Source organism: Rhipicephalus sanguineus, chromosome 10, assembly GCF_013339695.2.
Source record: "Rhipicephalus sanguineus isolate Rsan-2018 chromosome 10, BIME_Rsan_1.4, whole genome shotgun sequence".
NCBI classification, from domain to species: Eukaryota; Metazoa; Arthropoda; class Arachnida; order Ixodida; family Ixodidae; genus Rhipicephalus; species Rhipicephalus sanguineus.
The window spans coordinates 4,371,489-4,396,536 of NC_051185.1; the positions used below are offsets into that span (position 1 = coordinate 4,371,489).

Sequence of the window (25,048 nt, forward strand, 5' to 3'; positions counted from 1 at the left end):
AACACCTCCACCAAAACGTGCCCAGAAGGGTGTACACGGGGAGTGAGTGCCTATGCCATTGGTGGTATTCCATAAGATTCCTGCAAGTGGGGCTGTCCATATCACCACCCACTGATTGGATGGGGCTCGAAGAAATCGCAAAGCATGCAAATGATGTATGTGATTCGAAAGGAAAGTGTGAATGAGCAGTTTTATTGCGTTTTATATACGACAGGACAGTCTAACGCGAACCAATTTCCGAACTATCACAATGGTCTTCAGGTGCCGACACTGTCCACTAAAAAGGAAGGTTTACGGCAGCAGGGGCGGTGCAGAAGCTGTATGTGCTAAACTCCCAATCGTGTCTCAATGCTATTCATATATGACGCAATGAGGGATATTCGGGCGAGTTGGCGCGTAACGGAACTGCGGACGACATACAGGGAAGGACAAGTCATTTCTTGTTATTGTGCTATAGAAGGCATCGTTTCTACATCACAGGCTTACTATAATGTCGCAATTATCGTCATCATCACAGCCGTGTCTCCATCGCCGTACCGCTTATACCAAGAGTCGTGTCGCGAGTTCTGCAGATAAAGGCTGCACCAAAAAAAGGAAGCACGCACTCTCTCCCATCCTTGCCAACTTGCCAGAAAAGTACTCCAGGAAACTGATCAAACACACCTGCAGAAACCTAAGTGGGTCCTGGGCCCAAAAACTTTTGCCAATGAATCTGCTTATCTAGGCCCCATTCTCTCCAGCATCCTCCTTTCTTCTACCCAGACTGTGATGCAACCAGGAATACGTGACGTCACCTTCAGCAGCTTGCTTATATGTCTCGTAGCGCAGCGCTAGGACGTATCTACCAAACCATGAGGATCGCCATCATCGGCCAGAGCGCCTTCGCCAGCGAGGTGCTCAAGCTGCTGCAGAAGAACGGCCACGACATCGTCGGCGTCTTCACCGTGCCCGACAAGGATGGCCGAGAGGATGCCCTGGGTGAGTCTCGCTCGCTTTCTCCCAGGACATGTTCGTGAAAAAGTATCCAGCCATGGGACGTGTGTGACGTCATACGTTGTAGAATATTTTCGCACGCATATGGGCCATATTTTATGGAACAAAATTTCACAAATATCGCTAAATTGAGTCGTCGATCTCTTCAGAATGCAGCTTACCGACTAATCAGTCGTAACTGAAATCCACAAGTTCGTGTGGCGCTGGTACACGGCGATGCCAGGCGTCTCTCTTTTTGACGAAGCCTCCGCGTGTGGTTGCATCGCGATATGCAGCTTGATTTATTCTCCTCGTCCCTCTAATAGTGCTGAACTATACAATGCATGGGCTTCGAGAGACGCCGTTGGTTGACTAATCCCAGGCTTCTGGGGTAGCCTGAACGCCACTGAGTTTCCACTAAAAATCACTAGAGGTAACTCTGTGTGTGCTCCAAGTATGTGGCGTCTGCAGAATCACGAGTTGGGCTTGTTGGTGGATGTTCATCGTAGGATAACTTACATCGCGACACAGTTAGAACGCAGATAGAATAAGACAAGGACACAAGCGCTGATTTTTCGCGACTGAATTTCTTTTGAGCCGACAAATCTCTGCACATGGGTGACAAAAGAACGTGAATCCCGTCTGAGCAGCGAGGTAATCGTGTCTTCATCTAAACGAGTGATAGACGGATGTCAATGTTATGTAAAGGGCTTCAGCTGCTCTGACACCCTTCTCTCCCCTTCTACCCTCGTCACTAGACCTGGCTTTGCCAACGGCACCTAGAAAATAGAATGCACTGGTTCTGCTCCTGCGTGATGCCCTCCTCTCCTGCTCACGTGACTTGGCTTTGCTCCTGCGTGACGCCAGACGGCAAAGGGTCGATCTAGAACAGCGCTGTTGTTAAAATCATGGCTACCAAATTTACACTGACATTGCAGCATTCATTAGATGCTGATGCTAGATGAGATGCTCAGACAGTTGTGCATTAAAACTCATAAAAAGTGGTCATATTCGAAAAGTCTCCTAAGCAAGGGGAGAGAGAGAGAAAAGGTTAACCAAGTGCGAGTTTACGGGTTGGTATACCTTATACGTTAGAAGGGTTAGTGTTGATACATACGTGGTTAGGTTAGGTTAGGGTTGACACATACGTAATAATTATGGGCGGCAGGTATTCCTCCGAACGTCCGCGATGCGGGAACAGGTACAAATCGTTAAAGCACCAACAAACAGATATTTAGTAAGAATACGAGCAAGAAGGCCTTTCGCAAAAACACAACACCCGTTGAAAATTGAGTTGCAGTCCGCTGAAGAGCGGAAACAGCAAAACGATCATTTGAGCAGTGGCAAGAACCTTGCTTATTTCATTGTGCCTCTGCTAAGTCACGTCGGTATACACAGGACTCGCGGAGCTGCGTATTCGCGGTGATCTGCTAAATGTGCCGGTTCTTGTCAGATCTCCGAATCATTGTGTCCGCCCTTTGGAGGAAAATCAGCGTTTAATAACATCGCGGAAGTTGGGGCTGTACTCCTCGTCTCGAGGCAGATAAAGTGAACTCACACAAAGGCACCAAGAAACATTTCTGAGCTGTTTGACCGCGAGGTCGTCACGAACGAAACAAATGAGTGCTGCTTGAGAAACGGTGAAACGTAACGATGGTCACCCTCGTGAGTGTGGACACGTGGTTTCGTCGTACACCAGCAGTTGAGCAAAAACTTATCCTGTCCCTGGGACCGAAGGCCCGCACTCGTTCGTAAAGCTTAACGGGTGTTGCCGTGCCGGAGATGTCGCTGGATGCACGGCCCGCGTGTCTCCGCTACCGCGAAGAGGTAATATCAGGGCTAACCAAGAGGCGAGAAATTCGCAGTGCCAAGACCGCATAGGAGAGCGGTTTTGGAAAATATACGAAAGACCAACACTTGAACCGATCAAGAGGATTTTCACCGATGCGCGCGCTGCCACGGGCGTTGTCACTTTAAGAGCGTCACGCAAAGATCAGCACTCTTTCACCTAAACAAACATTTGAGACTGTTACGCGAAGATTGTGCACGTGAGTCCACCGTAAAAAAGAGAGAAAAAAAACAAATAAACTAGAACAACCATTGTATTCGCTCAGCCCACGAGCGTGCACTCTCAGGTCCTGGCATGGGGGAGCCGCGATATATCTGGCCGATATGCATTGCGTCGCGGCCGGGACCTTTGATACAGATTTAAATGCAGGATGCTTGCACTCGAGATAAGGGCAGTGAATGCACGAGCTTGGCTGCTACTCGCCTCACTTGACACGGTTGGCGACAGATGATTCTTCTTGGCCGAGGCTGCCTTATTTAACGATCGTGGTATCCGTGGAGGAGTACATTCTTATCCGAACGTGCTCGGCGTCAAGGTTTCTCGGCGTTGTCTTTCTTCATCGTTTCATTTACACAGCTATAACGAAATGTTGCACAGCCATTGGCACTCATGAGGTGAGAATAGCAAAAGCTGGGGCTTTATGCGGGCCACCATATCGGCTTAGTTGGTCCTGCATTTTAACAAAGTGAAATTAGTGCGAAATAAGAAGAAACGAGGCAGACAAGGACGACCAAATGCGATCGACACGGACCAACTCGGTCTTGGTGTGACTGAAATACACTTCTAGTACATTGGGCCCTTTTTCCTGTGTGCAACGCTCGTCATCCCTCATTGGCAAGTTGTCTGCCTTGTCTTTGACGCCGTCTTCCTTTGCGCTAATTTCATTTCGTTAAAAACACCACGACGTGTCTATGAAGTTACGCCGTATTTAGTGAGGGACTCTGGATTAATCTCGACCGCTTTCACTGACGCGAACCTGAATCTAAGTACACGGGAGACACTTGGCCAACAACACATGAAGACTTCTATCAATGGAATCCTTCTCTGCATTCATTTGGATGCTATTGCACGTCAGGAAAGCGGTTTCTGGTTGAGTGGTATGCTCTTCAACTATGGGCGTGCTTTGTTTCCGCGGGGCAACCTTTGTGGCTTCGGGCTATCTTGGGGTGGATTCCAGCTTTCTTATTCTTGACACTGCGGATACTTGCGCATCTCATTTGGCGAATTTCGCTGTGCCGCTTCGTACGGACACTTAAACTATACACTTCCAAGTGGACCCAACCTGCCACGGTGGTCTAGTGGTTGTGGTGCTCGACTGCTGACCCGAAGGTCGCGGGATCGAATCCCTGCAGCGGCGACCGCATTTTCCATGGAGGCGAAAATGGTTGAAGCCCTTGTACTTAGATTTAGGCGCGCGTTAAATAACCCTAGGTGATTGAAATTTCCGGAGAGGCCCTCCACTACGGCGTCTCTCATATCGTGGTTTTGGGACGTTAAACCCCAGCAATTATTAAAGACGATAGCCTTTCTTTGGGAACTTAAACGCAGAAATTTTGGTCTGTCTGTCTGTCACACGATTCAGCCACCGGCCAATGTTTAAGCACTTGCTCAACGCCCAGCCATCTTGAACTGGTAGTTGCGTTCATACTTGTGAACATTGTCGATCAAAAAGCAAATATTACGCATATCTGAGGCGCAACATCAATACGTAAGTATTAGGTGGCGTGTTCCTTTACCAGAAAATACATAGATACGTAATACTAAAGACCCTAGTGTTTCTTAGGCTGCGCCGGAAATGCTAGTGTTTCTAAGGCTGCTCTGAAACGCCGCATAAACGGCCGGCAGAAAAAAAAAAAAAACGGCCGGCAGAAGGCGGTCTTTCGAGGACATTTGCAGCGAAGCACGCAGATACGCGGCCAATTTTATTATCGAAGTGGATCCATTCGGCGACATTCAGGAATTTCAGGTTGTTTCCCCCTTAAGGATTAATGGCCTGCTTATAATAATAATAACTTCTTTATTTCCATCAGCGATGGAGGAGACTGCGGGTAAAAGTTGCTTGAAACACAAGCAACTTGACAGAGGCCCGCAGCCACCTCTACAATGCAGGCAGCGATAGCACACATTCACAAAAAGAAAAGAAAATCATACAAAACACATATTCACAATACAAATATATCCAGACAATTTATACAATTTCATACAAAAAACAGCCACATCAGTAAGAAAGAATGAAGGAAGCAATACTTTACTCTTATTTACTATGCGATCATCGGTGATTGGACGTAATGTACATGTCTAGAGGGGTAGACCCCGTGCAGATTACGTAATTGGCGAGGCCTGTAGGTCTCTTGGATTTCTAAAAAGAAACGCGTGCTTATTACGATAGCACACGCGCGGCTCACTATACAATCTAACGTTTGATCAATGTTAGGAAGGACGGAAAACAAAAGGGAGAAGGCAGGGAGGTTAACCATGACACCACTCCGGTTGGCTGGGGGAATAGAAAATGGGAGTATGCATGCGCAGTGTGGGATAATTAGAACAAGGGCAGTCTATATGGCGGCTGCTGGATATTCAATTGGCAGCCCATTCAGCGCGCCGGTTTCAAGCGCAACGTTGGGTGGGCACTCACCGGGGGAGAGCCGCCGGAGAATATTTAAAATTACTTCCTGCACTCACTCGTTCTTGAACTGGAATTTAACGCGGAAGATACCGTTTCGCCGCCTCATTACATATCTGTACGGGTCTACCAAAGGAAAAAAAAAAAGAAAATCTTATACCCCTGTCGAAAACTCATCGGCAGACTTTTTTTTTTTTTGACAATAACCGGTTGATAGTGATTATTATTTATTCCAGCGACCACGGCGTCGGCATGTGGCGTGAAGCGTGTGTTGAAGCTGGCACGCTGGCGAGCCAAGGGCGCCGGCGTGCTGCCCGAAGTGATGTGCGCCTACGAGGAGGTCCAGGCGGAGCTGAACGTGCTCCCGTTCTGTAGCCAGTTCATTCCCATGGAGGTATGAACCACGTGGCCGTTTAACAGCTGTGATCGGTGCAGAAATGCATCGCATTCGCTGCGGCTAGAATGTAGACAGCGTTTGTTTTAGGCTTATGCAATCGGCGCTGCAATGGCCGGTGAGCGGTCGCTTATCGGATTCAGCATGCAGCTTGCGGGAGTGGCGCGAAAGAGTGAAGCACGAGCGAAGACTGAGAAGACGCCCAAAACACGCTCTTCAGACTCGAAAAAAAAAAAAAATAAATAAACTCCCCCTCTGATGTTTATCTTGTCCCCAAGCAATAATAATTGCTGATGTTTTGTTGCTGGGGCTAAAACCAATACGATTACGACGCACGCCGTAGTGAGAGACCGCTTTCTAAACGTGTTATTCCTTGAAACTTGAAGAAAGGGCCGAGGAACGCCAAGTATGCATAGCAACGGTTTATTGAAGGACAAGGCTGTAAAACGAGGTAAACATCCAAGCATGCGCCCATGACGTGGAAGCGTCACATCAGACATGTCATCACGGAAGAAGTCGATTAAAAAAAGCACAGTTCAGATCTTTGTCGCACATTTGATGCGTCACTGACGTAAGCGGAACCTTTCCTTCTGATATGAAACGCTTCTGATAGTTTGGTCTCTGCTTTTGCCAAGAGTATTAACTTGACACACATGAGCATGATTTAACGTGCGCCGGAGGATGCGAACCATCACTTTTATCAATGCTACTGGCATATGCTCCTTCAGGTAGCCGTTCATACACCGTCACATTTGAACCTCTACAGGAGCTGCCACAACTCAGGGGAATTTTATATACGACGCCTTCGGCACAGCGCCTGAAAGCTTTCACGTGCCTCTTTTGGCAACCTCGCTGCCTAGCACGATAGATTCGCTGGCACAACTGGGCCAGTGTATTCGGAGCAAGAAACACAACATGAATTCCATACTTGTGAAAGATAAAACAGCGCCGAAAAAGACCCCCCCCCCCCACCCCCCGAAAATTTTCAATTTTGCTTGGCGTATATATACACGCACACATACAAACGCACGCACGAAACATACACGAAAGATAATAGAACCCCCCCCCCCCCCCCCCCGAAAAAAAAATTGTGGCTACGCCCCCGGGAGGCTTAATGCTCGAGGCCCGTGTGCTTAGATTTCGGTGCACGTTAGATGGTCGACATCACCGGAGCCCTTCACTCCGGCGTCTCTCACAGTCATGTCGTGGTTTTAGGACGTAAAAACCCAACATTACCACACTGGTCATATTGTAGCCTCATAGCAACGTACCTATCGGCCTCCTGCTTTTATTTAATATTCTTTTCAGAGACGCAAATAGCAGTGCCAGCATCAGCACAGTCATAGGCGTGCGCAGGGGGGGGGGGGGGGGGGGCAAGGGGGGCGAGAAGGGGGGGGGGGCGCAAAGTCAGCCCTATACATTGTAGGGGGGGCGAGAAGAGGGGCGCAAAGGCAGCCGCATACATTGACATAATAGGGAGGGGGGGAACGCTGCGACGAACCTTCGCCCCCCCTGAAGGGGAACCCTGCGCACGCTTATGAGCACAGTACGCGCGCGTGGCTCAATGACGATTGCTGCGTGTCAGAGAAACCGCTTGTTCCCCGAAAGGCGAAACCGGCAGCGGCCGGTTGAAACCGGCTCTGTTTTCAGAACGACCTCCTCGTGGCGGTTCACGGTTCGCAGAGGCACGTGTTCCACTTCCGCCTCGGTCGCTGTGCACGAGGGAGATTGCGCTCGGCTTCATTCTTATCGAGTCTCGCGCACAGAGTCCACCTGCACCTCTCGGGGTCACGTGACCTGAGTAGAAGCGTCACGTATGGCGCTGTCGGTGGAGCGACACGTCACTGTCGACTCTGGCTCTGCAGCGGTTGGGATGCCGGCAAAATATTGAGAACCGCGCAGCGGCACGACGCAACTTACGGGCCAACCACTGAATATTGTCTAATTAGCGTCACTTGTGCAAACCCGCGAGGAACCTTGTCTTTCATTCAAATTGTACGGCGGTGGTGTGACGTTACTGCTCAGGTCACGTGACGCAAGGTTGGAATCTCCCTGATCGGCACAGCGCTCCATGTCAGCCTTACATTAACACCGTCTAATAGTTCAATTGTTCTCCTTTTGCATTCGTTTTACACCGCCTAGTGTAACGCGCCCCTATTTAATACGCCTTGGCAGAACTTGTTGCTGGGCTAGTTGGTATACATAACTTTAAGAAGAAAAAAAAAGAACTTAGACGCCCAAGCGCCGTTGGCAGAAAGAAGGTTGGCATGGTGTACGAAATTCCACTCAGTTGTGGTCAGGTTTACATCGGTTGGTCGGTGTCTGAACGTCAGAGTTAGGGAGCACGAACTTTCTCTTCGAAAAAATTTGTCGGCACAGTTGCATCGTAATTCCTGCTTGTGTGGGGCGAGGTTTTCGGCGTTTCCGTTCTTGCCAAGAGCTCAGATGCTCTGGCCCAGGAGATAATGGAAGCTTACTGGATCAAAAAGAAAGGCGATTTGTGTATAAGTGACACGTCTGTAGTTTCGCGAGTACAGAGAGAGAGAGAAAGGGAAGAAAGACAGAAAAAGATAGAACGACAGAGAAGGATATCGAAAGAAACATACAGAAAAAATAGAGAGAAAAAAGGAGAGAGAGAATCGAAGAAATAGAGAGAGAAGGAGATAGAAAGAAAGCGAGAGAGAGAAAGAAAAAGAAATAGAGAGAAAGCCAAGAATAGAAATAAACAGAGACAAAGAAAGAGAAGAAGAAAAAAGGGAGAAAAATAGGCCGCCCAGCTCCGCACTAGGGTAGCGATATGCGGGCTTCTTGGTCTGTCATGCTTCGTGGGCGCCATCTTTCTTCCCTTCGTCCTTGTCGTTTCGCGCCCACATCCAAGAAAGGCCACTAGTGCGAAGCTGTTTCCGTCCTCCCATTTCTCGAGCCAAGGCTGATACGGTTGCTGTTTCCCGCTGTACGTGTCACGCGGACACTGCCTTCAGTCTTACGACAAGCCTCGGCAAGACTTGCACTTACTACGTCAAGAAGGCGCTGTACATCTCGGGCCTTCTCCCCCCTGAAGCCGGTCAGACTTCGAAACGTCGGGTACCTTGAAATAAATCTTGGTTGGAGTTCTCTCTTTTTCTTAAGTTTCTGTTACACAAGTTCGCGGGATTGAATCCCGGCCGCGGCGGCTGCATTTTCGACGAAGGCGAAAGTTGTCTGAGGCCCGCGTACTTAGATTTAGGTGCATGTTAAAGAACCCCAGGTGGTCGAAATTTCCGGAGCCCTCCACTACGGCGTCTCTAATAATCATGTCGTGGTTTTGGGACGTTAAACCCCAGATATTATTATTATTATTTTAACACGAAAGTGTTTTATGCCGGGGTCCACCAAGACTGCAGTGACGTATTTCCGTCACGGAAATGACGTCGAAAAAAGGTACACGATCAGATGGCAAAGAAAAAAATTTCCGTCAAAGGGCATCGAACCCACTACCGCTCGGTCCGCAACTACAGATGCCGGGCGCGCTATCCATTGCGCCACGGTCTTTTTTTTTTCTTTATTTCCGGTTGTACATCACACAAACGGGGACAACAGAATTATTTTACAAGACACCACAAACATGTAGAAACACAAACCGGAAACCACTGGATAACCAACACTGTGATTTAAAATTCCTTCATAGTAAGCAGGGGCTCTACCCTAGCCAACCATGGAGGAACACATTCTTTTGTTTTTTCTACCTCAAGAAACCGGGCCATACTTTCTTGAAAATGCTGTCTTGCTGGTCTTCTATCCGGGTCACCGGTAAAAACCTTTTTAGAGGAGCGAGGTTTCTATATGCCATGGGGCTCCGATTGCTTAATATATAACCAACCTGAAACAATTGACCACGTCTTTCTGCACTGTTGGGAGGGGGTGTACTTTTGGGACGTGTTGCAGAGGACAATAAAAAAAAAGAATTCCCGTTAGGCCCTCATGGAATTCGGTATTTAGCAATAGACAATGAGGACGGGCTACCTTTTGACTTAATCATGATGACTGGCTTGCACAGTATATGGCGCTCACGAATGGCTGCATTGCGCCACGGTCACAGACTCTGGAGGCTTTACAAACGCGCCTTTTATATCTACCACTCTCCCGGTCGGTACGGTGGTGTTGACCTCTGGGAGCGGCAAAGCAAAGTAATTCATCATTACTGTGGCCTTCGCGATTAGTACCTGCAACGCGTTATACGTTCGTCCCATTCGGCGCGTTTTCAATAGAAGTGCAATTTTGTCAATGCCTTAACACACCGCGAGGTAGCCGCCTTAACCCAAGCGTCGTAAAAGCGTCGGCCTCGCTCATAGCATCACGCTAATCAAACCAAAAATAGCTATGCGACGCGCGCCTGCATCACCTGGCTGCCGAGAAAAATTGCGGCCAGGCTACCGGGGCGGCACGACGCGCTTTGCGTTTCCCTCTATAGTACGGCCGTGGTGTTCAATCACATTTTAACATGCCACAGGATGGCGACCAAGTTCTGCGTCCAATATGCGACGCTCTTCTGGCTATCACAACTCGTTCTCAGATTACGCTTTCACCGTTAACTACTACAGCTACCACAAGGGTTTGTTTAACCGTTAAACATGGACGTTAGTCGTCGGCATGGAGATGTACCACCAAGCATCAAAACGGGTGCATCTACGTTAAACGGTGCTATAGCTGCTAGACATCAATATACATTGTGCAAACTCTCTTATATCAATGTACAGTAAGCATTCAGTTACTTCTATAGGCCACGTTTTACTTTCGTGTTATTCCGATTCCTTTTTGTTACGCCAGCCAGACAAATATCTACCGAATGTTTACATTTAGAGACAGTTGAGAACGCTAAATGCAGCCTCTTTCGACAATGCGAAAGGCCTTACTGCTTCGTCGCTCGTGCAGGTGATCACGTGGCCCAAGCACCAGTCGATCGTGTACCACCCGTCTCTACTACCGCGCCACCGGGGAGCCTCATCGGTAAACTGGTGAGCCACGACAATGCAATGAGTGCGAGTTGTTACAGGAAGATGTCGCGAAATGGCGTGCTTCCAACTTGCTTGTCGAGATATTTACAGTGCAGAAAAAAACGCGGGCAAAAGTGAAGACGTGACAGACAAAGCGCTAACTGGAATTTATTGAAACTTGAACTAACCATTATAAAGGAGACGCGAAAAAAATTAACAATAAACATAAAAATGATTACTCACATCATCATGCGGGAGACAAGAATGCAAGCTCTTTTTTTAGTCAAAGACTCAGATGCCACACTTAGTGAACCCAGTCTGGCGATCTCGTTGGCTTCCATAATCTCTCGCGCGTTAGCTGGGAGCGGCTTCTTCTCACCATTTGGGTTCGCAATGTATGGCTTGTGTTGCTTCCAGTTTACATCAACCCCGACTTTGAAAATGTTAACGCGACGGCGAGAACGAGCCCGTGTCGCAGAAAATGCCATGCCGTAAATGCGCCCACGTCCCGTTTCGTTAAAGTATAACGAAATATCTCGATGTCGACAAATACTGGATTTCCAAACGCTATAGACTTTTTCTTTTTTTTGACAGAAATGCACACGCGTGCAATTTTATTAAAGTGCGACGAAGCATTTCGATATCGAAGCATACAGGATTTTCAAAGGACGTATGCTTACCTATTTTGACAGAAATGCATTGGCATTCAATTTTATTAAAACGCGACTAAACATTCCGATGTCGAAAAACGAACTGTATATAGTAGGAGGATGCTTCCAAGGCCACGAGTGTCTTCTTTCCGAAGGAGTTTCCACACCTGGCGTGGCTCTGTGGTGCCGCTTGAACCCTCGTTCCGACTCGAAGCCTGTTTTTTATTCTTCGCCTTCATTGGGATTTTCCGTTCAGCTACGCCCGATTTTCTGCGACACGGGCTCCTCGACGCCGTCGCGTTAAAACTGTTTAGGCCAGGCTAAGCGGAGGTGGCTACCACACACCAAACAGCATGCGTGTGAAAATCTTAAGACGCTGTTTTGGCGGCGGACGCAGGACCTTGATCGAGGGCGACACCAAGGGTGGCCTGAGCGTGTTCTGGGCCGACGACGGTCTGGACACGGGGCCTCTGCTGCTGCAGCGCGAGTGCGACGTGCTGCCCGACGACACGGTCGACTCGCTCTACGCCCGCTTCCTCTTTCCCGAAGGAGTCAAGGCCATGGTAAGGGCACTCGAGCAGTGCACGCGTTGCCCGTGAATGGAAGCGTATATATGCGTTCATCTTTGGTCGATGCAGAATCAAGCGGCACGTGACTCGCAACTCAATTTTATTAGGAAATACAAAAATGTTGTCGCAGTTTATAAAGCACAGGGGCTTTATTGCGGAAAGCAGAAGTACGGCGTGTCGTACTTGACGAGAGGATCGCAAAGAACGTTCGTGCTGCGCGCCTCTCCAGCGGATCCGTTGTCGTCGCCAGCGCACGGCTTTAGACACAAATATGGACGCGGCAATAGGTCACGTACACAGTCGCTAAAAAGCCCCGAGATAGGAAAAACAGATAAACTCTGATATATTTTGCAAGTGCTATACTTAAATACGTAAATTCTGAGCGATATTGACTGCAGGCTGACACACCTATCGCCTTTCCTTCGAATGTGGAGGGCCTCAATGACTCCTCTTGCTGTATGGTGTTGCAAAATATGATATCAGAAGTTATCTGTATCCTATCTAGGGGCTTTTTTGTTTTTAGCGTTTTTTGTTTTTTGTTTATATATATATATATATATATATATATATATATATATATATATATATATATATATATATATATATATATATATATATATATATATATATATATTCCATGCTTCTTAATTCTTTGTCCTCGTCCCGTGTGCGCTGCATCAACCAAAGCTGAACACTTTTCAGCTTTGGAGCGCACAAAAGTTCTATTGACACCGTTGCTCCTCCCCGTTCTGACTTTTGGTAAAGACCCGGATTGCAGAGCTTGTTCGAAGATGTGGTACATTATCTGGGACAGTCTATTCGCACCTCAACAGCTCCGGTTCAGGTGACCTGGGCAGAGACCTGTCATCATACCACCGCCTTGCAATATGAACAAAAGGCAAGGCAAAAAACCTCTCCATAATTTTTGAGTTTTGCATGTGTGTATTATATAAAGGCACACATGCAAACATGGTCGAAGCCCTCCGAAAAATACTTCTGGCTACGCTACTGCCTAGCGGTGCATAAATGTCACTGCTTTCCCTGCAGGCGGCATCTTTTCGTCCACTTTACTTTCTTCACATTTATATTCTAAATACTACAGATGACACGCCCTATACTTTCCTTGGCGTTATTGTCTGTTAGTTCTCATTAATACTGCTTTTCCAGTGTCACCGAGGGACCAGTAGCCTACGCCGTGCTGCTTCGCGGTTCCCACTATTTTGCCAGCATCACGACACTGCCAGAGGCACGGTCGACAGCGACGTGCTGCTTCACCAGTGACGTCACACATGATGTTTCTGCGAAGGTCACGTGACCCTGAGCTTTCGAGGTGCAAATACACTGCCATATTATCCAGTCCGGCTTTGCAATGCACTTTATGCCGTGCTTTGTACCGCAATTGCGCTCTCGGTTTACCGAGCTGCCGCACGACAGTGAGTTGTATATATGTTTGGTCATATAAGATCAGGCTGTTCAGTGCGTGTACGCGTGTTATGTGTGCGCCGTCTAGATCTGCATTATCGTGATTAGTGCGATATGAGAGCTTTCTTTCGAGGTTGGCTGCTTCACCTGTTCGCACGCCGAGCATGGACTGCGACGAAAGCGATCCTGTCCGGGGCAACAGGCCATCCTTAGCGGACCATTTATTTGTCCTCTTGTTAGTTCGAGCCGGTGCGGCTTTCTGACAATAAGGTACAACCTAAAGACAGTTGCACCCTTTGGGGCACAAGAGTCATACATTTTGCGTGCATTTCCTTTCTTTAACGCCGGTACTTTCGGGTCACGAGAGGTCGCGCACTATCGGCGTGACATTGATTGATTGATTGAAAAACTTCATTCAATTGTGACGTTGTGGCGGGGGCCACATAATACTGCCCGCGGGCCGCAGGTTGCGGACCCCGGCCTTCGGGTTGTTGCTCTAAATGAATGCACGGGTGTCGAGAACCCTAAAAAGAGTGTCGTGGTGCCTGGGGATGCATTACACTTTGAACCAGCAGTTTCGGTTTCGCTTTCGAGAGGGCGGCTTTATAGTGACGTCTTAGTCTGCCCGTGACGTCACGGGCAGACTGCAACCCACGAAATATGCACCTGCTGTCCTTTGCTGTCAGTCTAACGTGGTTCATGATGAGTGAACTGTCGTCCAGTGCCTCCGACAGCGATTTCTGTGATTTAGGGTGCATGCAGAACCCAGACTTCGCAAACCAAGTGAGCTGACTTGAAACGTCATAGGGCTCTCCATGCGGTGAAGCTGCCTTGCCGATGCTGGGAGATGAAAACTTTAAAATCGAACTTAAATATTTATACGTGTTTCCCGGATGCGGTGTGGGGAGAGCGTTAACACTACATGCCAAGGAAACCAAAAACGTCCGTTTTGCTGCACTTCAAAATCGTGTCAGTACTCCTTTAAACCTCTCATTCTTCCAGCAGTTCACGTGGTACGACGCCTGCTGGAATTCTACGCTGCTGCCACACACTATTACACGTGTTAACACGACTCCTCGCATTGCATGACGCCTGTTAATAATGCAGCTGACTGGGCTATTCATGCTGAGTGGGAAGTCAGCGCTTGCCCTCCGAGTAAAGAAATCCTGGCGCCGCCCCTGGTGCGATTCCGGCTGGAACCACTAATTTTTATTATTTAGATAAATCGTGACTTTTCGGTCACTACCAACACCGCCGACGCCTGAATTTCGGCGACACGGGTTCTTTAACGCGTCCCCAAGGGAAGCGATTACAGAACTTGCGTGCACGCATGCAGGGCGAGGCCGTGGAGATGATAGCGTCCGGCAAAGCTCCACGCGTCGTGCAACCCACCGAAGGCGCCACCTATGACCCAATGCTGAACAAGCGGGAGTTGCGTCGCGTGGACTTCTCTAAACTGACGGGCCAGGCCTTGCACAACTTCATCCGAGGCATGGACAAGGTGCCCGGCGCCTGGATCACCCTCGAAGGACAGGTGTGCCCCCGCTTATTCATTATTTGCAAGACCTTTGCCGCTTCGTCTCAAGTCAAGCATTTGAAGTGTCATTACAAAAAAAAAAAAGAAAAGAAAGAAAACATGGATACGAAATGAAATCTGGCTCGGCAGTACGTTACATTCAATAATCGTAGCAGCCAAATATTGCAAGACCAACAGCCACCAACTGGTTCAAGTTTTCGGCCCAGCGCGTGATTGTAACAACCAAACCATAGTAACCCCGTTTTGTAGACAGAGCTACGGGATGGCATCGATTAAACAGTTACGGGAACCGATCGTTCCCCATTACAGGATGTTTGGCTAATACTGAGGAAATAGACCAGACCTGATGGAGTATAGGCTGCACAACGCAGCATAATTAGCTACAGCCTCGTCTTGCGCATGCTGCATCCAAGTTGACGGTATCCTTATCGCTGTAATTATGTGACAAGTCTGTACTCCTCGAAAGAAGTCTTACTCAGGGCTAACTGCGCGGCACCGGTTGTTTTTATAGTAAAAATTAATCTTAAAAAAAGATACACGTTTTGAGGGTTTCTGGCAAAGAATATGTTCGAAAAAAAAATGTGGTTAGGTTATCGACAATTTTAGGAAGCCGTTTTGTGCTTGAGGCAATTAAGCGGCGCATTTGGGAGCAAATTTGCAGCAGAAGACCCACGCAGGCGACGCGCGTGTACGGTTCGAGTCGGTGGCCCTCGGGTCCCGTGGAAGGTGCTCGACCGGTGTCCGTGGAAGGCATGTCTCGTCCCGGACTGGTCCATGAGCAGGGCCTGCTGCTGTGCGGCTGCGACGGCACATGGGTCAACGTGCGACAACTGGCCCCCGAGAAGACGGGGCGCGTCTCTCTCGCCTCACGTTTTGGACAACAGCAGGCTGACGGCGAGGCTCTGGAACTGAGTCAGGAGGAGCAGGCCCTGGTCGACAAGCTGAGAGTGAGCGTATTGATCATGTCAACCGCGGGAAAGTGCTTCGCCGGCTCCTGCACACTCCAACAAAAAAGATTACCTGAGTACTGACTCGCCATGTATATCAATATCTTTAAAGATTCACGTTAACTCTCTTCCGGAGTGTCGTGCCTCCCACGACTCTCCGAAGAGAGTATGCTGGTCTCCAAAACAGAGTTAACGAGTATCGTTAAAGTGAGTTGTATATGTGATCAGTCAAGACTCACCAACGAGAGGTAATCTTTCTCAGAGGGCACATGATCCTTAATTTCTCCTTTACAGCCCTGTTTTGACTTGTTGTGCAATAGCCGGTTCGAGTGTGCGTTATCTCAGAGCAGTGTTCAGCACAGGAACATGCGCGCGTTCGCTGTGCCTACAGGACATCTGGAAGAGCATCCTGCGCCGCGACGTGGATGACGACACGGACCTGTTCGAATGTGGCGCCGGTTCCATGGACGTGACGCGGCTGGTCGAAGAGGCGCGCGACTCCTGCGGACTCCAGTTAGCCGCCGAGGACGTCTACCTGGCGTCGCGGTTTTCGGACTTCGTCCGCGTGGCTGTTCTCAAGGCCCGCGGACAGGGCTCGGGCGGTGACGATGTCTCCTACGACGCGATCGAGCTCGAGGCCAACGGCAGGAGCATCCGGGTGCCGCACCAGCTCTTCATCGATGGCAAGTTTGTCAACAGCTCGTGGGGACGAAGCTCAGAGGTACGATACCGCGGTGTTTACGAATGACGTTGGTTACGGCATCTTGTTCTACATTTTATTCCTTCCGTTTGATGGCCACATCTAATTTTCATGCTTTCTTTAGCGTATGCTTTGTTTCCCATGTTCATACCTTGGGTTGTTTCTATACACTTTTGCATTGTACACGAAGCCCGTCCTGCTTGAGCCAAATTATTGGCTTGCAGTATTTCAAATAAAAATAAAAAAATTAATGCACCGGAAAGTGGGGGGGAGGGGCAGAAGCTTCTTTGCGCCAATTTTCGCTCCTAAATTGGCACTTGCATCCGTACGTAGCTTGCGCGAACCCACTTGATTAATATGAAGCTGGGTTGTCGCAGATGGGGTGGCCATAAAAAGAGACTGTGTGGTGTGTGCCTACCGTCTCTTGCAAGCTGGGTTTACTTATGTTTAGTGTCATATGCGTATGGTGCATGAGCATGTAAAAAGATGTAGGTGACAGGTTTCGGCAAATGTGGTTCGGTTGTTTGTTTTTACCTGGTATTCATGCAAGCGCTGTGATCGGCCGGCCTACGAAATGCACACCGCAGCATTCCCTCTGGAAAGGCGGATACAGTTTGGAGAAGTAGTTAGTTACGGGCTGAACTTGTTCATCCTGTGCAGACAAGCAGCCCAAATGTCTCAAATGCGGCACCACACACATCGTAGAAGAAAGTGAGATGTGCAGACACTGACACGAGACAATAGAACCAGACAACATAAGCACTGATGTTTGTGCTGTATCTTGTCTGCACAGCTCACTTTCTGTACGATGAATCCCCACCATCTCAGCGCTCTGTCGTTCTGAGCGCCACTGGCGTACCCAGGAGGAGGAGGGGGGGGGGGGTTAGGTTGAGGGGTTCAACCCCCTCCCCCCGAAAATTTTCAATTTTGCATGCGTAAATATATTACACGCACACGTACAAACACACGCACGAACATACATAAAATATGGCTGGACACCACCCCCCAAAAATTCTACTCTACTGCTGGGCGCGGTATCACTTGAACAAAATATTTTAGTGCTTGGAACGGAATCGAACAGCGCTTCAGATAGGACGAAGGAAGACTCAATGCTGATACGCGTTTATTACAATTCAGCCGAAAGAAAACAGAACATGAGCAAGCGACAAATGTTGTTGTATTTGGCTTGGTTTCTGTCGCTTGCGCAGACATTTATCGCAGCTGCATTACAATAAACACAGATTGTCAACACCAATTTGGGCTTGTTCGTAGGCAGGCTTGTAGAAAAAAACCAAGACAAAGGATGAAGACGGACGTGTGTAACTTCGTCATCCGTCCTCGTCTGTTTCTGCGCCATGCTACAAGCTATAGTGACAGAATGTTAGTCAGCGTCGCGTCTGAAGCGCTGTTCCATTCTGTTTCAATAGTGTACCAGTTGGTCCAGTCCAGCACACTTGTATAATTTAGTGCGTGCCATCTTAATAATGAACTGTTGGGCTTTTGCGTCCACGATATGAATATCAGGGACGCCGTAGTGGAGGGCTCAGGAAATTTCGCCTCCATCGAAATGCGGCCGGCGGGGCCGGGATACGATCCCACGAGTCAGCAGTGGAGCGCCATAATCACTAGACCACCGTGGGACGGTTCCGCTTGTGCAGGTGGTGAACCCGACGGACGAGCGTGTGCTTTGCCGCGTCGAGAGCGCATCGGCCGAGGACGTGGATCGGGCGGTGTCCGCGGCCAAGGCGGCCTTCGAGCAAGGCGAGTGGGGCCGCATGAGCGCCCGCGACCGAGGTCGCCTTCTGCTGCGGCTCGCCGACCTGATGGAGCAGCACCGCGAGGAACTGGCCACCATCGAGTCGCTCGACTCGGGCGCCGTCTACACGCTCGCCCTGAAGACGCACGTGGGCATGTCGATCGACGTGTTCCGCTACTTTGCCGGCTGGTGCGACAAGGTGCAAGGCAGCACAGTGCCCGTGAGCCACGCTAGGCCGCGCAAGAACCTCACCTTCACCCGCTGGGAACCCATCGGGTGAGAGCGCGCGCAGTGTTACTGAACGACACCGACCGAGGGAACAGGCACTTTTGTGCTCCTCGATTTCTTTCAAGTTGGATTGCTCCTCTCCCTTACGCAGGATGCTGCAGCTCTAGCGTTGTCTCCCTTATTGCTTTTTTTTTCCCTTCGAAGCATTTCCAATATATTCATGCCAAATGACTGTTACGGAAGGTTAGGCTTCCTTACAGATCGCCGCGACTGCCGGTATCTGCTATAGGGTCCGTTTTGGGAAAGTTAAGAAACCATTTTGTCAGAAGACTTGCGATTACTTAATGTCACTTTTCGTTTTGTGTGCTCGGTCGAGTGCTTGTAGGTGTACATAATATATAAAATACAGGTAGTAATGGAAAAGTGTGTAAAGCCTGCCGGTAACACATTCTCGTTATAGGTTCAATCGCCGCACCGCCATAAAACCTCATTTTGTTTTATACACTTATTTCTTTATAGCTATTTGCCTTACGTGGCGGAGAGACGGAGGACGGATGGACACACAGATTTCTCGTTGAGTTGGCATAGAAATGCTTATACCCGTATAAAAAAATTCTGGGGCCATATCGGCAAAATGGGGGCAAGCGAAGATTTGCGTGCGTGACGTAATACTTTTCTTTCTTTCTTTCGCTTTCTCCTAACTTCTTTCCATGCCGGGAATCGGACCGTCATCCACGTGCAGCGAAACACTTCCGTTGCTAAGGGCAACAACGACGGTCATGCGTTCATATCCAGGCAACAATGATGTGGAAACGTGAAATTACAAGTCACCAAGATAAGGCAGGGGAAGATGGAAGCTTGCGGTGAAAAACTCGTAGACAGGGGGTGCACACCCCATGGTTGCGAATTTTTCATCGCAAGCCACCAAGATGAAAGACGACATTGCCACATAAGACGCTAGTTGAGTTGTAAAAAAAAAAAACGGCAGGAAGTGGAAGATGGAAGCTTGCGATGAAAAAATCCGTAAACAGGGGGTGGGTGCTCGAGCCGACGTTTCGGCAAGTGGACTTGTCTTCTTCAAGGCTGGAACTCCAGCCTTGGAGTTCCAGCCTCGAAGAAGACAAGTCCACTTGCCGAAACGTCGGCTCGAGCAGCCACCCCCTGTTTACGAGTTGACTTGTACTCATTCTTGATCGCACTATATAAACGGCGACAAAGCCGTATCAGAAACGGTTGGCAAGCCCGCGATCGAGAGAGAATCAATTGTGGGAAAAGGACGCATGCGACCTTCTGTGGTTATTCGCGTACGACGACGCCATTGAAACCGCTTGTGGCACTTTCGGGTGGTCGTTTGTGAGTGCTCTCGCCGTGTTTGGAAGTGGTTAATTCAACAGCTCTACAAATAGAGCAGCAGGTATGCGAGTCTTCGAGGGCTCCGGAAATTTCGACCGCCCGAGGTTTTTTAACGTGCACCTAAGTCTAAGCATACGGGCCTGTAGCATTTTGCGGGAATTTTTGTCGAAGTATGCGCGGAAATCCCTCTGAGTCGTAGAGCTTTGCTGTAATGACAGCAACCACCGAGGCGAAGTAAGCACGCCTGGGCGAGGACAAGGAGCGCGCAGATAATGGAAGCTTGCCAGAGCGAGGCTTACGTGGCTTTCCCCTCCAGCAGCAAGTGCTTCCTTTTCCCCGCTCTCCTCAATCGATGTAGAGTAAACTTTAATCGAGGTCCGCACGAGAGGTGCCAATGTCGCCAATAGATGGGACGTCTCTTACAGGACAGATGCCTGTTTTTTTTTCGCTGAGAGAGAAAGTACTTTATTGAAAAGCAGAATGTTTAGCCGGCGTATATTCGCTTATTACTATTTTTTTTAAGTGTACTCATCTACGTACACTTAAACCCCGCAACCTGCGCAAGCGCACAAACAACAACCGAGGCCTATCATCCGCCTGATAATCAGCGGCTCCCTGGAAGAAACAGCCAATCAGCCGCGCGCCTTCTTGTGCCTTTTGAATGTGCCTTCTTCGTTGCAAGTTTCGGCGCTGGTTTGTCGCATCTGAACCCAGCTTTTCACGCTTCTTTTTGTCGAAGATGCTATATGCAAATCTTGTATTTTTCGATTTTTTAATGTCTCCTCCATTCGAATAAAATTGGAAGTAGGTGCCTTTTTTGTCGAAAATATAGCCTTTGCAAATCTCGTAGTTTTCGATTTTTCAATGTCTCTCGTCGCTTTTTAATAAAATTTGTTGTAGATTCCTTTTTTTTCTGTCAAAAGTGGTAAGCCTACAGCCTTTGGAAATCTCGCATTTTTCGATTTTTTAATGTCTCTGCCATTGGAATAAAATTGGAAGTAGGCTCTTTTTTCGAAAATATGGTAAATCTCGTATTTTCGATGTTTCAATGTCTCGTCGTTTTTGAATAAAATTGGTTGTAGATGCTCTTTTGTGGAAAATGTTAAGCCTTTTTTTCCCTACGGTAGGACGCATCTATATGGTTCAGATGAATTCGGGCCAAGGATGCGTTGGTGCTTAGCTCAGTGGTTAAGGCGCTCGCCTTAATTGTGTGAGTGTCCCCGTTTCAGTGCGCCAAGATAAGAACTTTCTAATGTGCTAGATAAACTTGACAATCACCGTTTGTTGGAACAAAGAGTTTTGGGACCTTGGCCGAGTCCGTCGTCAGCACAGAAGGCTTTAAAAGCATTATTGCGCTTCTTGCGGACAACTGGTCTTAGAGACAGACTCTAAGTAGTGTCAGATTCTCGTTTTCCTTTTTAAATGCGAATGCATTTCTTAGTCGGGCCATGTCAGGCGTCCGGCGTTGTCCGCGGCGCCCTCTCCCATAGCAACAGCTGCGGGCGCGCGCGCTATTCCCCCCCCCCCCCCCAGCAACCGGAGCATGTGGTGCGAGAGAGTGTAGGAGATGGTAGGTGCAGTTCTTCACCGCTCCTTCTCTCGCCGTTCGCTCTCTCTCCTCCCTGCGCCCCACTCTCCCGTCCGCTCGCGCCTCACTCTCGACCGTTCGCTGGCTGGGCGCCTCTCAAGAACATCCGGAAATGTGTGCTCGAGACACCGTTGTGAAACGCCAACGCCGAGCCGAGAACGCTGGCGCCCCATTCTCCCGTCCGCTCGCGCCTCACTCTCGACCGTTCGCTGGCTGGGCGCCTCTCAAGGCGATGGCAGAAGTCGGTAAAGGCGAATGTCTGACGGCAACGGTACCCTATCTCGGCGCAAGAAATGCATTCGCATTTCCTCACGATTCCCTTCGGGGAGGTGGGGGCATTTTTCCCCTCTCTTTTTTTTCCTTTTCTTGCTCTCCTTTTTTTTGTAACATCTCTATCATCTTTTATCTCCCTTACCCCTTCCCCAGCACAGGGTAGCCAGCCGGTCTAAGAACTGGCTAACCTCCCTGTCTTTCCGCTTGTTTCTTCCTTCCTTCCTTCCTTCCTTCCTTCCTTCCTTCCTTCCTTCCTTCCTTCCTTCCTTCCTTCCTTACTTACTTACTTCCTTCGGAGCGTGAGGGTCTAGGTTCAAATCCTAGTGCTGCGATGAAAGTTTTTTTTTCTTTGTCGGTCGCATCCATATGGTTCAGATGCATTCGGGCGGAGGAAGCGTTGGTGCTTAGCTCAATGGTTAAGGCGATCGCCTTCGGAGCATGAGGGTCTAGGTTCGAATCCTAGTGCTGCGATGAAAGTTTTTTTTTCTTTGTCGGTCGCATCCATATGGTTCAGATGCATTCGGGCGGAGGAAGCGTTGGTGCTTAGCTCAATGGTTAAGGCGATCGCCGTCGGAGCATGAGGGTCTAGGTTCAAATCCTAGTGCTGCGATGAAAGTTTTTTTTTTCTTTGTCGGTCGCATCCATATGGTTCAGATGCATTCGGGCGGAGGAAGCGTTGGTGCTTAGCTCAATGGTTAAGGCGATCGCCTTCGGAGCATGAGGGTCTAGGTTCGAATCCTAGTGCTGCGATGAAAGTTTTTTTTTTCTTTGTCGGTCGCATCCATATGGTTCAGATGCATTCGGGCGGAGGAAGCGTTGGTGCTTAGCTCAATGGTTAAGGCGATCGCCTTCGGAGCATGAGGGTCTAGGTTCGAATCCTAGTGCTGCGATGAAAGTTTTTTTTTTCTTTGTCGGTCGCATCCATATGGTTCAGATGCATTCGGGCGGAGGAAGCGTTGGTGCTTAGCTCAATGGTTAAGGCGATCGCCTTCGGAGCATGAGGGTCTAGGTTCGAATCCTAGTGCTGCGATGAAAGTTTTTTTTTTCTTTGTCGGTCGCATCCATATGGTTCAGATGCATTCGGGCGGAGGAAGCGTTGGTGCTTAGCTCAATGGTTAAGGCGCTCGCCTTCGGAGCGTGAGGGTCTAGGTTCGAATCCTAGTGCTGCGATGAAAGTTTTTTTTTTCTTTGTTGGTCGCATCCATATGGTTCAGATGCATTCGGGCGGAGGAAGCGTTGGTGCTTAGCTCAATGGTTAAGGCGCTCGCCTTCGGAGCGTGAGGGTGTAGGTTCGAATCCTAGTGCTGCGATGAAAGTTTTTTTTTCTTTGTCGGTCGCATCCATATGGCTCAGATGCATTCGGGCGGAGGAAGCCTTGGTGCTTAGCTCAATGGTTAAGGCGCTCGCCTTCGGAGCATGAGGGTCTAGGTTCGAATCCTAGTGCTGCGATGAAAGTTTTTTTTCTTTGTCGGTCGCATCCATATGGTTCAGATGCATTCGGGCGGAGGAAGCGTTGGTGCTTAGCTCAATGGTTAAGGCGCTCGCCGTCGGAGCGTGAGGGTCTAGGTTCGAATCCTAGTGCTGTGATGAAAGTTTTTTTTGTTCGTTGGAGCCTTATCGTGGGTGATAAGGGCCTTAACTTTTTCGACTGCTTTTGGGCATCTATTGCGGTGAAGCCAACGCATCAGAGGGACCTTTAACTCGGAAGGAACGCATATTAGGCCCGTCGTTGCAAGGTGTGACGTCAGACAAAAGTTGAGCTTTATCGTGGGTGATAAGGGCCTAAACTTTTTTGACAGGTTTTGAGCATCTATTTCGGGGAAGCCAGCGCTTATGGGAATATTGAGCTTGGAAGCAACGCATAGTAGGCCCATCGCAGCAAGGTGTGACGTCAGACAAAAGTTGAGCCTTATCGTGGGTGATAAGGGCCTCAACTTTTTCGACTGGTTTTGGGCATCTATTGCGGGGAAGCCAGCGCTTATGGGAATATTGAGCTTGGAAGCAACGCATAGTAGGCCCATCGCAGCAAGGTGTGACGTCAGACAAAAGTTGAGCCTTATCGTGGGTGATAAGGGCCTCAACTTTTTCGAATGGTTTTGGGCATCTATTTCGGGGAAGCCAGCGCTTATGGGAATATTGAGCTTGGAAGCAACGCATAGTAGGCCCATCGCAGCAAGGTGTGACGTCAGACAAAAGTTGAGCCTTATCGTGGGTGTTAAGGGCCTCAACTTTTTCGACCGTTTTTTAGCATCTGTTGCGGTGAAGCCAACGCATCAGTGGGACCTTTAACTCGGAAGCAACGCATAGTAGGCCCATCGCTGCAAGGCGTGACGTCAGAGAAAAGTTGAGCCTTATCGTGGGTGATAAGGGCCTCAACTTTTTCGACCGCTTTTGAGCATCTATTGCGGTGAAGCCAACGCATCAGGGGAAACCTTGCCTCAGATTGCTCCCACTGAAATACACCATTGACCAGAAAACCCAAGAAATGGGGTATGGTGGTATTTTTGCTTGATTAAACGAACTGGGCTCATTGTCGCATACTTTCGTTGCGCTGAAAGCATTGTGGTTCGGTTTGTCGTTTTGCAGCACAGATGTGCAGAGCGTCAACACCCAGCGCACCTTGCAGGTGCTGTCGATGCGGACGTGTACTAACAGAATCGAGTATTATGGTGTTATTGTGGAGTATTACGTTACAGAGGAACGTCTGTACCTCTGCCACGTAAGACTAAACACAAAAAAATAAATAAATGTGTATAACAAAAATTCACCGTGGTGCCGCAGGTTTCGAACCTACGGCCTTAAGCTCAGAAGCAGAGCGTCCTGTCCCATGGGACAAATACCAACGCCTGCAGAAGGTGAGTGTATCTGAACCATATGAATGTGTTGTATTGGCGATGCAAATAAATCGTAAGGAGAACACTTCTAAATACGTGAGCGTTTCTACGCTGAATCAACGACAAAGCTGTGCCTGCTCCTACGTCTCTATGTCGCATATGACGGTAATGGCAAATTAAAAAAAAAAAAACTTCCTCGGCGGTGCTGCGAGTCGAACCTAGCGCCCCTGCTCCGAAGGCGAGCGTCTAAGGCATTAAGCTGTACACCAACACTTGCGGAGAGCGAATATATCTAAACCATGCGACTGCGTTGTACCGGCGATATACACACAAACAAAAGAAGTGTGGCCAGCTCCACTTGGCGAACACTGTCGAAACAG

At 48.9% G+C, this 25,048-nt stretch overlaps 1 protein-coding gene across 1 annotated transcript in view; it reads left to right on the top strand.

The window, feature by feature from the left end:
• Window positions 1-845: 845 nt before the first annotated feature.
• Window positions 846-25,048, top strand: part of LOC119406860 (cytosolic 10-formyltetrahydrofolate dehydrogenase) — a 34,898-nt gene continuing 10,695 nt past the window's right edge. Inside the window, exons 1-8 of the mRNA XM_037673613.2 lie at window positions 846-978; window positions 5,681-5,838; window positions 10,750-10,832; window positions 11,859-12,024; window positions 14,789-14,986; window positions 15,667-15,936; window positions 16,328-16,657; window positions 18,295-18,668. Coding sequence (XP_037529541.1) covers window positions 852-978; window positions 5,681-5,838; window positions 10,750-10,832; window positions 11,859-12,024; window positions 14,789-14,986; window positions 15,667-15,936; window positions 16,328-16,657; window positions 18,295-18,668 — 1,706 coding nt within the window. The 5' untranslated portion in view covers window positions 846-851. The remainder of the gene's footprint in view (window positions 979-5,680; window positions 5,839-10,749; window positions 10,833-11,858; window positions 12,025-14,788; window positions 14,987-15,666; window positions 15,937-16,327; window positions 16,658-18,294; window positions 18,669-25,048) is intronic.